The sequence below is a fragment of the Rhipicephalus microplus genome, chromosome X (genome assembly GCF_043290135.1).
Source record: "Rhipicephalus microplus isolate Deutch F79 chromosome X, USDA_Rmic, whole genome shotgun sequence".
Classification (NCBI taxonomy): domain Eukaryota; kingdom Metazoa; phylum Arthropoda; class Arachnida; order Ixodida; family Ixodidae; genus Rhipicephalus; species Rhipicephalus microplus.
In genome coordinates, this window is record NC_134710.1 from 12,021,071 (window position 1) to 12,033,992 (window position 12,922).

Below are 12,922 nucleotides of genomic sequence, written 5' to 3' on the forward strand. Positions count from 1 at the left end.
AATTTCCTTGCAGCTTTCCCACTTTTCATCTGAGCTCACCATTCAGCCTGCGGACAAATTTCTAAGCGCAGTGCCAGACTTCGCGGCGAGCTGAAGCGAGGCCGCAACTGTGGCAGAGGACAAATGAGCGCCGCCCACTGCGCTCACTGCTCCTGCGCGAAACTACTTTCCTCGGCCAGCCTGCAGTAGCGCCAAGCAGACGACACGCGCTTCGGTGTTCCCTTTAACAGTGGACCCCTTTGTACATTGGCATTGCCGAGAGATGCCTCATGACCGGCTTAGGGAGCATGCGTAAAGGTCAAGAAAAAAAGAGGATAAGTACGCACATCTTGTGTCACATATTGCCGCATGTGGGTGTGAACCACAATTCACAGATAATGAAGGTTCTTGGAAAAAGCTTGAGTTTATCTGCACGTCTGCTGTTGGAAGCATGTTTTATTGAAAAAAATAAGGATATCTGTGTCAGCGAGCCGGTTTTGGTGTTGCATCAACAGGAAATATCTTTGCGTGAGTCAAGGATTTAGTCATTCTAGCTGGTTTATTAGCTTTTGGTGTTTACCTTTTTTTTTCTTTATTTTGTGGCGGCGCCATAACGTACCTCACGCGCTGTAGACTCTCCACATGGGCAGCATTGTTAATTATCGCCTTTGTGCATTCATCTGTACGTACATAAGAAGGTCATTTAGGAGCAATAAACTTGGTAGTGAGCACTGCGTGTCATGTGTGTTACTCGGGTGGATGTGTGAATGTTTGTGTGATTGTTTGCGTGAGCCAAGGTTGCGCTAAATTCTTACAATATGACAAATAACCAACTAGCTTAATAACAAGTTTTAATAATAAGACGTTGATGTGGTATGATCGGGTAGAGGCGATGCCCCAGACTGTAGAGTCTAAGACGTCGCCCAGCACAGGACAGACCGAGGACATGGCTCAGCCACACCGGGGTGAATAGTTGTCCCAGGAACATGAGCCTTAGGCGATGGCACAGCTGGCTTTTCTGGGAACATGGCTCACGCTCAGACGGCTCATCTCGCGCCATGGCCGATCCTCTAAGCGTTGAGCTCCACTCATCTACGTCCTCTTCTTCGGGCTATCATCTCACCCTCACGTGCAATTGCCTGCACACTTTAAAATAGTCTGAATTGCTACCACCCCCAATTTCAAAAAGTTGAGGCAAACAAGAGATTGTTCAATACTGGCTCTTATTGCACAAAGGCGACGCCCATTATTCCTTGCAGATTATGCTGTCAGTCCGGTTCCTATATGTTTCTGCAACAGTACAGCTTTTGACTCATCGAGACTTCTCGATGAGGTTCCATTTGTAGCACAACTGATTCATTCAAGTCTGGGCCCTTTATCTGGCAGGGCGCATCCGATCAGGATAGGAGCCTTTATTTATTTATTTTTTATTTATTTACAGATACTGCAGGCCTGTCATTGGCCCTAGCAGGAGGGGCAAAAGTGTATTTTTTAAGGCTAGAGATTTACACACAGTGCTTTGAAAGGAAAAATAAACAAAAGAAAGACAGGGTCTAATTAGTACCGCATAGCTCAAAAGTAATAACACCTTGAACATCTCGAAAAGTGTAAGGAAGCAATATTCAATATTCACACAACATAACAACAATTTTTAAGTTATTTGTCATATTGTAAGAATTTAGTGCAACCTTCACTCTCGCAAACAATCACACAACAATGTTAAAGCAATGTGCACACAACAAAGGAACATTATCAACATAATCTAACATCACTCCTAAATACTTTCTATTGCTTTTACAGTTTGCACTGATGATATTGGCACACGTCACGCATCCTTACAAATCGTGTGGCCTCAAACTGCACTCTTTGCCAATGTAACTCACTTAAGGGGAGACGCGGGTCTTGAAATAGTGAAAAGTTGTAAAAAAGTGGATTTTTGAAAAAGTGCAGTATCGCAAAGTTCAAATATTTAATAATCTACCGGTGAAATCTGAAAGCTGTATTCAGTCGAGAAATTAAAAAAAAAAAACAGCGCTTTACATGACTAGGTGGAGGCGAAATAAACTAAAATTGGCTAAATGTGTTCGAAGTTCACGCACTCATAACTCCTGAATGTTGCGACCGGGCGCTGTCATCTTGGTGTTGTTTTGAAGTGGCCTTCTTTGTGCATAATTTCCGTATTTTCAAAATGGCACCAGTGCAGCGATAGTGATGAAATTTGGCGAGGCATGTCTCGCAATAGCCACTTGACGGATTGAACACGCAGCTGCATCCAGCGTGGACGCCTCAAATGCCAGCACGGAACTCTTCATAAGTGCGGAATTGCCTGTTGACGCATCAAATACACTGCTGCAGCCCACTACATCGAGCGCGTGCGCCTCGTTCAACCATGCATCGAGTGCTGCAGCGGAACACGTCGAGGATCGTCAGTTGGCAGTTTGTGTACAGAAACGCAACTTGGTACGTGTTGTCTGTATATTTTGTCGGCCCAAGTCTTGAGTGTTATCACGGAACGTGTCAATAACGCTTCAATATCGGCTGAAGAAAATAGCCTGCGTGCAGCAAATGCGGCCGACGTGAAAAAGAACTTGGAGTCAAGTTGGAAACGGAATGAAAATTCAACTTCTCGGCGTCGACACGGAACAGGGGAACTCAAGTGACAGTGGAATGCAATTATTGACTGTACATTTTAGCGAGTTTAATTACCTTCTTGACTTGTGATTTTCGCCGACTTCGGTGACAGTGTCTAAGGAGCAAAGAAAAGAGGACTTAAGTGTGAAACTCGTGATAGCATGCTCAGTGTGCGGCATGCACGATTCGCTTCACGGAGATTCATCAAAAACGTCATATATATATGCAACAAGGACAATGCAGCCAGGAATTCCACAAAAAACAAGCTCGTGAATAGACAGAAGCCAACAGTGGACACTGCCTACAGTCCTGGTCAGCTGTAAAGTGTAGATTCAAGCACATGTTGCGAGAATTCAAATAATGTTATTTTTTCCCTTTCTTATTTTTGTGGCCCTGACCAAGGTGCAAATAGTGGCAGCACAAACCACATAGGCATGTCATTTTTATACACAGTGTACACATACAAGCTGAAATAGTACAATAGGGAATTGTTCGGTAGCAGCTTTCTTGCACTATTTACAAGGACTGTGCATGCTAATACAGCATATTTTGCATGGTTTATAGGACATTGTTATAACATATATGGCATTATCTTGTTCCTGAAGGGAAAAGCTACATAATGATGCCATTTTACAGTTATGTTGCTGTGCCACATCAATTAATGGGAAACTAAACTTCAAATGCATTTTTCTCAGTTTCATGTTTTTAAACATGTAGCCTTACGGGGCATTTCGACATGTTTTTATTGACTCACAATAACAAGTTTGATACCAATGTGTTTGTATTAAATAGATCTGGCTGATAATGCTATTCATTTTCTTCTATACCTTGCTCATCAAAATCTAATTCATGACGATTGTAAACAATGTGTGGCAGAAATTTTTCCCTCATGGCTGTATCCATTTATTTCACATTTGAAGTTTGTTGCGAACAAGGACATTAGCATCATCGGCTAGACCAGCTCTCTGGGAATCCGGATATATACTTGTTTTTGTGCTTGACAAAGTGATATTGCCTAAAAGCCACGCAAGAAATATGCTACTTGCATATTTTAAACATTCAATATATTTTGTTCTGATGCAGCTATTGAATATCTACTAAGAAATTTGGAATCGGCAGAAGAAACTGAATAAGTGTAATAAGATCCATTCAATTCAGACAAATAATATAAAAATTGTTTTCAAGACCCACGTCTTCCCTTAAGAGTTCGACCATCCGCGTTGTGTACTTCGGTGTCCATTGCCGATCTTCATGCGCCAGTTTCAACACGTCCTCCCGAAGATTCTTGGGCTCCACCAATTATTGTTTAAGTACCTTTTTACTTTTGGTTCTGTGCTTTCTGTAGAGAATGTCATCATGCAGGTAATATTACTTTTTGCAGCGGTTCGGTATCAGCACTTGCTGACCTTTTTGAAGTACTGCCTCAGAGATTTGTCGCTCTTTTGTAATTCTTTTAATTTGCCTTGCTTGATGGTTGTGATTACGGGTTGCAGCACCAGCAGTGTTGGCCGTGACCCGGTCTCCATTTTCTCTGTCACGGGGATAATCTTGGCAGTTGACGCATCCAAATTGTCTGTGTGGTTCGTGGCTGAATTTTTAGCAGCAAATATCAGCCGGTTTTTCATTTCTGTTAGGCTGTATTGCAAGGTAGATGGTACCCTCATGGTGGGCTAAATTATCTTAATGCTCTTGCTTTCCTCTGAAATGGTCAGGTCACGGCCACCTTTGATATTTCTGAGCACATTGTAGAGGGAATCTTTCGTACATTTCACTTGAGTGATGCCCATAAAGAACAGCATTCTAGGAACATGATGGCTTTGGGTAAATAATGAATTGTTCGATTCAACAAGAGTACTGGGCTCATTCATTCTCATTGGAACTAAAGCATGCCTTGGATTATAGTATTGCAGCCTTAAAACGAACACCGCTTTCAATTCTAGGACTTCTTTTGCCACTGGCACATTTGTGTCTTCACTTTCAGGTCTGGAACTCATTAGTATCGTGCTGACTATTGGTATTGCCTCATTGCTTCGTAGTGTGGCATATCCGTCGCTTTCCTTCAGATTTTGTGGCAGGGACGGTGCCAGCATGCATAAAACTTGTGCTGTTTCTGATCTTGAAGGTCCTCCTCCTTGACCACTTCTGCGGAACCATTCGTACCCTGCATGATTTTCTTTCATTTGGAACTGGCTGGCACTTTGCAGTGTGATGGCCAGCCTTGTCACAGCCTTGTCAGAAACTGCACCGCAGTCATGGCATCTCGGATAGAATTAGAAGTATTCTCTATTTCAAACATTTCAAGCCAGCAGTCAAAGTGTCCAAGGCGTCTTCTAGTTTTCTATAGGCCGGTCTCCTTTTTCGGTCTCACGGTACGAAGCATTTCCCAGTACCCTTCAGAGGTGTACCGGAAACACTGAAGTCGGGTAGCCTTCAATTGATCGTAGTCCGTAGCTGCTGCCCTATGACCATCAAGCCTGTGTCAAACACAGGCTGAGGGAGAGTGCCTATTTCGAATGCGGCCATTCATGGCTTGTCTCAACTCGCTCACAAGGCTTCAAGTAGGTATCCGGATCTTCATGTTTCTCATTGAACGGTAGAATCAGCTTATGGGGAGCTAAGTACTTATGGAGCTGCCCTGGTAAGTACCTGTCCCACATTTGAATCAGTCGACGTGCCTTGCATACTGCCAGTTTTTTCCTGAAGATCGATCTTGAGCTTCGAGAATGTTTTCTTTGGCTTTCAACCTCAGATGATCTCGCTCTGTTTGCTCTTTCCCGTCCGCGCGATTTTGGGCATGCAAGTCATGTTCCCTTGTGGTTTCCGCATCAGCGCATCACTTGAGTTCCCCTCCCGCCATTCCAAGGCCCTTGGCTATAGCGTAAAGCCTTTCGAACTCCATGGTTCCCTTTTGTGGTCTTGAAGATCCTGGCAGGGTCGTCAAAATTGGGATGATGTTGTGGGCTCGGGCCTCTCACACACAAGGATGGCTTGACGCACACATAGAAGGCTTCAATCTTTACACAGGACAGGGTTGACGGGTACGTTACACAAGCAGAAAACAAACGCTTGGGTCTAGCGTCTTGCCGGTAGCGTCTAGCGTCGCGGCGGCTGTACACGCACTGCATATTGGGCAGCGCGACGACGTTGACGTGGCAAGTCCTGGTATCAATTGGGACAGAGGTCTGGCACTGTAGATTGAGTCTGGGGCGTTACCAAGCGCAGGACAGACCGAGAGCATGGCTCAGCTGGGCTGGAACACTCTGATGCCGGGTGAATAGTTTTATACCAGGAACATGAGGCTTGGGTGGCCGCACAGCTGGCTTTACCGGTAACGTGCATCCCGCCCAGGCAACTCAGTGTAGCACCATGGCAAATCTTCTAGCACGAGCTCTGCTCATTAAAGTCCTGTTTTTCGTGCCATTGCCCCCACTCACAGCAGTTTCCCTCAATTTAGTCGTTTAAAATTCCTGTCACAGGCACCCACAGATGACAATGTGATTCAATTTTATGAACTGAAAGCTACATAGAGCGTAGTAGACACCTTAAAAATATATGATTCAGTAGTGTTTGGTGTGAGAATTTCATGTTGGCATCTCTACTCGCATTTTCTTTCCAGCGGTTTTTTCGCTTTCGAAGCGCTGTCACAGTAAGAGTACTGTTTTCAGAATTGTGAAACTGTACTTTATTAAATATGGGGAAAAATTGTTTTGCTCTTTGGTGTCCCTTTAATAAAGTGTTGAATAAGCAGTTGTGGCAGAAAGTAGCAAAATAAAATGGCAAAGTGCTTCTACATCTAAAATTTGAGGCTTCCTTGCACATTCACTCTATTGAGTATGTGGCTGTCCATAGAAGTCTTTGTGATAAGATTAGTTTGCCGTTCCGGTGCCCGGGGGCGTCGATGTTGCAAGGAAATAAATACGGCGCACATGACCAGCCAGTCAGTGTGGAACCTGCCAACGTACGTGTGTGTGATTCGGTCCAGCGACCGGCATGGCTCAGGACTATCCGGTTATCACAAGTGGCGACGAGGTCGACTGACGAACCGGACGGGCACAGCACAATCACACGTCGTCATGCCTGTCATCGGGAAGCTGGATCCGTTCGACCCGAGTACATCGGAGTGGGCGAAATACCATGAGCGGGCCGAGCTGTACTTCATCGCGAACGACATCCCAAGCGACAAGCAGACAGCCGTATTTTTGACATGCTGCGGTCCAGAGACTTATCTCTGTTACGAGGCCTCCTAGCACCAAGCAGGCCCGCCCAAGCAGGACTGGCTGAAATTTTTACCACACTTGGCAAGCACTACGCCCCTCGCGTATCAGAAGTAGTGGCAAGTTTCAAGTTTTTCTCAAGACATCGAAAAGAGGGGGAGACCGTAAGTGACTACATTGCCTCGTTGAAGAAATTAGCCGAAGACTGTAATTTTGCAACATTTCGAGAGCGCATGTTGCGCGACCAGATAGTCAGCGGAATCAATGACGTAACCATGCAAACACGGCTGCTGGAAACGACGTGTTTAACTTTCGAAACTGCAAAGGACACCGTCGTAGCTATGGAGGTTGCGCGTAAAGATTCACGCACATTGAGCTGTCAGCAAGCACAGCTACTATCTCACAAAGCTCCGGAGCAAGTGAACGTTGTCACCTCGGGGAAAAATGATAGCTGTTGCTTCCGTTGCGGGGGAGGTCATTCTGCGCCTCGGTGTAAGCACGGCAGCACGATCTGTCACAACTGCCGCCAAAAAGGGCACCTTGCAAGAGTTTGCAGAGTTCAGCCGGGAAGTAGAAATTTCGACCGTAGCCAGTCTAGTCGTGTGAACAACCTGGGCGACCTGCCCGTCTCTGCTGAAGAGCCCGAAGTTTTCGACTTGTGGACGCTTCACACGGCTAGTTCGGAACCAATGCGCATAGCGGTTGAAGTTAATGGCATAATGCTCGATATGGAGTTGGACACCGGCGCTAGTGTGTCGACCATTGATGATGGCAAGTTTGCCGAGCTCTTTCCGTCGGTGCCGTTGGAGCCATCGAGCGTGCAGCTGAGAAGTTTTTTCGATGACATGAAACGCGTCCAGGGAAAGCCGGAAGCAATGGTCAAACTTGGCGACAAGGAGCGCCAGCTACCACTATTTGTCGTGAAAGGGGCGTGTCCTACACTGTTTGGACGAAGCTGGATGAAGGCCTTCAAGCTAGGCATCGCTCAGACGGAGGGAGTCAACGTCGTGAAGTCTACGGAAGACCTGGTAAGCCAATATCACGAAGTTTTTTCGGAGCAGCTTGGCACGTTTCACGGCGTTACAGCGTCTATATCCGTACAAAAGGGGGCGAAGCCACGTTTTGTCAAGGCACGTCCGATACCATTTGCTTTGCGCGATAGGGTTTTTGAAGAACTACAGAGGATGGAACGGGAAGGCGTTATCAAACCGGTGAAAACTTCCCAGTGGGCCGCGCCCATCGTTCCTGTATTGAAGCACGACGGCCGGGTTCGGGTCTGCGGCGATTTTAAGACTACCATAAACGCGGTGACAATCGTTGAGTCCTACCCTATTCCTAGGATTGAGGAACTTTTTGCGCGACTTACAGGGGGCAAGAAGTTCACAAAGCTTGACTTGCAAGAAGCCTACCAGCAGGTTCCACTCGATGAGGAGTGCCAAGAGCTAGTCACCATTAACACTCCGAAGGGGTTATACCACTTTACAAGGCTGCCACTCGGGGTTTCATCAGCTCCGGCTATATTTCAGCGAGAGATGGAAAATCTGTTGCACGTTCTGACCATGTCGTAGTGTACTTTGATGATATTCTGGTCACAGGAACCAGTGACAAAGAGCATTGGGAAAATTTGGGCCGAGTGTTGGATCGCCTGAAGACCGCGGGACTGCGACTGAAGTTATCCAAATGCGAATTCATGAAACCAGAAGTCCAGTACTTGGGCCATATCATTAGTGCGGCTGGGCTGCGTCCAAACCCGGCCAAGACTGAAGCAGTGCTGGAAGCCCCCACACCCCAAGCGGTCAAGGAACTTCAGAATTACCTCGGGTTGGTTAATTTTTACAGAAGGTTTTTGCCGAACCTTTCTGCCGTATTACAGCCGCTCAATAGTTTGTTGGCGTCGGGAACACCATGGCGCTGGGAAACTGATGAAAAGCAGGCGTTTTGGAGAAGCAAGGAGCTATTGGCCTGTGCTGCTATATTGGCACACTTTGACCCAGGAAAGCCAACTGTGCTTGTCACTGATGCATCTCCCTTCGGGATTGGAGCAATACTGGCGCAACGAGAGTCATCTGGAGAAGAGCGCCCCATTGGTTTTGCCTCCCGCAGCCTGGCAACCGCAGAGAAAAACTACAGCCAATTAGATAAGGAGGCATTGAGCCTTGTATTTGGCGTTACAAAGTTCAGGCAGTACTTATGGGGCCGGCAATTCGAAGCCGTCACAGATCACAAACCGCTGCTCGGCTTGCTCGCAGCAGACAAGCCAGTTCCCGAATCCTGTTCTCCGAGAGTGCTAAGGTGGGTGGGCCTTGCTGTTGTCGGGGTACAGTTACGACCTGAAGTATAGGCCGGGTTCACAAATTGCACATGCCGATGGGTTAAGCCGGCTACCTCTGCCAACTGCCGAATTTGTTGTTGACTGCCCTGCCGAAGTGTTAATGCTAGAAGGAGTATACCCAGGGGTGCTGTCGTCAAACGCTGTTGCGGCAGCCACCTCCAGAGACCCGGTGCTGTCACAAGTAAGAGCAGCGTTGTGGTCAGGCTGCCAGATAAACCTAGAGTCAGAGGGAAGACCCTACGAGGCGCGCTTTCATGAGATGAGCGTGCAAGGGAACTGTCTATTGTGGGGCAACAGAGTCATTGTTCCAAAATTCTTGCAAAAGGAAGTCCTCCAGCTGCTGCATGAGAGTCATCCAGGACTGTCCAAAATGAAGGCATTTGCACGTAGCCATGTGTGGTGGCCTAGCCTGGATAACGATATAGCGAGAACCATTCAAAGGTGCCGTATTTGCCAGGAGCATCAAAGAGTGTCACGACCAGTGTCTGTCATGCCCTGGCCGTTCCCGGAGAAACTGTGGTCACGGCTGCATGTGGACTATGCCGGTCCCCACAGGAACACCTATTTTTTTATCGCAGTCGATGCGTTTTCGAAGTGGATTGAAGTGTTCCCAATCTTTACACTCTCGGCTGAAGCAACTATTTCCTGCATGCACAGTATGTTCGCAAACCAAGGCCTTCCAGATGTGGTCGTGTCGGATAATGGGCCAGCATTTACCAGTGAGCTTTACTCCACATTCCTTAAGAAAAACGGGGTGAGGCGAATGCTGGTGCCGCCGTATCATCCAGCGTCAAACGGTGCTGCAGAGCGGGCCGTGCAGACTGTCAAAAACAAGTTGCAGAAGGCTGGCCCTGGAGATATTCGCACTCAAATTGCCCGCATGCTCCTGACATACAGGTCAACGCCTCACGAGGTCACGGGTTGCTGTCCGTCGGAGCTGTTGTTGGGGCGGAAGCTGAGGACTGCGTTGGACCTGCTACACCCAGACCTCAGGACCAAGGTGCTACAGAAGCAACTTAAGCAGAAAATCAGATGCGACCAAGGAACAAGATCCAGGGTTTTGGGCCACCCGCGTGACCAGGTGTTCGCAAGGAACTTCCGTCCAGGACCTGCGTGGCTCCCTGCAGTCGTCATCGTACAACGCACTTCGTCCATGGATGTTCTACTGGAAGACGGACGACGGTTAACTCGACATCTGGATCACATCCGCCAGGCCCCTGAGGAACTGAGTGCAGACAACCAAAAATCAGGCAGCCCAGTATCTACCGGTCTTGCTCCAAGCTTGGATGTGGGTCAGACGCAGCTAACTGGTCTTGCTCCAGGCTTGGACGTAGGTCAGAGGCGATCTCCGGATCGTCTTCACGACACAGAGTCTAGGCAAGATCCCAGGGAAGACGTGGCGAGGGAACCGGAACTTGCTGTCACAGCACCCAGTACTCCTGTCCTGCGTTGAAGTACCAGAATTCGACGACCAGTATCGCGCTACGCACCTTAAACAATTGTTTGTAACCATTAATAAAGGGGGGAGGGATGTGATAAGATTAGTTTGCCGTTCCGGCGCCCGGGGGCGTCGATGTTGCAAGGAAACAAATACGGCGCACATGACCAGCCAGTCAGTGTGGAACCCACCAACATACGTGTGTGTGATTCGGTCCAGCGACCGGCATGGGCCAAGACTATCCGGTTATCACAGTCTTCTAATTTATGAGTTCCTTAAAGGGAAAAAGTTTGCTGTTTATTATAATCTTTTTACATGTAGTAGAGCAAAACCAAGTCTGCATATGATTTGTATTCAAAATATCAAATACTTACGCATCCCTCTTTTTAAAATGTGCAATTTTTTTGCAGTACCCCCACTTTTGAGGGCTAATGGTATGAATGTTCCCCACTTTCCCAGTAAAAGCCTTCTCTGCCGTTTTGTGTTGCCATCACCTCAATGCTTTTCCGTTACAGTGTATAAGGAACGTTTACGAAACCAAAAAAATATATTTGGCCCATTTCTGATGCATGGTATTGGTGATACATTGTTTAAATTCGTTTTGTGCTGTTGAATTTTTTCTTTAAAATGGTGTCACATTGGGTGCAAGATGGCTAAAGTTCGAAGTTTATGGTACCTTTCTCCTTTTCTGAATCTTGAGAGTACTAGCTTTAGCATGCAATTATGGATTTTCTTTTGAAATCAGAGCAGTATATTGACCAAAAATTATGTTGGTAGTGCTCTTGACAAAAGATGAAGCGATTTCTTACTTAGCCTGACAACATAACATGCACGCACAGGTGTTTTCTTCAAGTTAGAAGGGCATTATTGTGTAACAACAGCAACTTGTTATAAAAAAGGCCCTAAAGTTCTTTTCTATTCTTTTTTACCACTATAAGAGAAGGGGCAGTTTGACCAAAAGCTGTGGCTATAATGCTGCTTTTGAATTGAGGTCAACGGAAAATAATGACAAATTGATGCTTTAGACAGACAGGAAGTGAAATAAGCGAAATAGACGACAAATGCACAAGATCTATGAGGAAAGCTTAATATCTCAGGCCAGAATGAGTTCACGAATTTGATGTAGCAGTTGTAAATGCGCTAACAAGATTCAGTGCATTCATGACCACAATTTTACATATGGGCAGAAATTCAGGCATAAGTGAGGTGTTTGTCCTTATCTACACCTACCAAAAATACAGAAAGAATCTAAAACGGTTGATGTATGCAAAGACTTCAGACAGAGTCACTGGGCTGAACACAACAGGCAGAGGCACATTTGTGTACCACATCTGGAAATAAGGTGTCTCACCGATTTTTCTTAGCACAGTTTTTGAAGTGTGCCTCTTACCATTTACATCGGGCCTTTTCGTTCTAAAGATTTGCCAAAAGGATTGCAGCTTGGTGCTCTCATGAGACAATGGGACAGGTGTTGTCCTACATTTTTAAAGACACCCCATGGGTAAATGGGACAAATATGTCCCGCTTTTTTTTCTCGGAAAATAATGCTCGTATTTTGATGAAACTTGCTTCAAACCACTTCTAAGCATGTTATTTAGAAATCCTTCAGCCATAGTTTCGATTATCATGTGAAAAATGTTGATGAACCTACAAAGGGTTATACCCAAATAAGTTTGGGCAGGTTAATTAAGACTAAGTTTAAAATTTTCCAGACATTATTGAATGGGTGGTTTCAGGTTGAATTAGTGCCGCTCAACCCCATTTAGTTGCTGAATTTTACATGTCCTATATGTATGTGTGCACTACAGAATGTTTTTTTTTTAACAGAGTGCAGAGAGTTCGCAGACTGCAGCTCCTGTGAAACGACCACCGGCCAAACCTCAAGACAAGACGAAGCCAGTGTCAAGCACACCGGTTCCAGGTACCCCATGGTGTGTAGTGTGGACTGGAGATAGTCGTGTGTTTTTCTTCAACCCAAGCACTCGCACTTCTGTGTGGGAGCGGCCAGCAGAGTTAAAGAAGCGAACTGATGTTGACAAAATGGTTCAGACGCCTCCCGTTCAACCGGATACAAAGGGTCAAGGTAAACAGAGTTTGGTTTCATAAGATTGCTTGTGTTTTATAAGAAAGGACTAACATCTGTTTTGAACATGCAATTAGATTGTGGCAAAAATGAAGAGATTTTGAATAAAGGTGACAGATCAAGCATGTTTTTTGTGATCTGAGTAGGATTCAGTTTTTAAATTGAGTTTAAGAGTTGCAAAAAGCCAGCATGTCATATAGAGCCTAGTGGAAGTGCCTTGATGCTGCGCTGTTTAATCATTATAT

At 46.1% G+C, this 12,922-nt stretch overlaps 1 protein-coding gene across 3 annotated transcripts in view; it reads left to right on the top strand.

Moving 5' to 3' along the window:
- The window catches only part of LOC119175661 (transcription elongation regulator 1), a 253,503-nt gene that overhangs the window by 117,398 nt on the left and 123,183 nt on the right, over positions 1-12,922 (top strand). For all 3 annotated transcript variants that reach the window (XM_075881832.1, XM_075881834.1, XM_075881833.1), the window contains exon 9: positions 12,422-12,677. In XM_075881832.1, the coding sequence (XP_075737947.1) occupies positions 12,422-12,677 (256 nt within the window). The remainder of the gene's footprint in view (positions 1-12,421; positions 12,678-12,922) is intronic.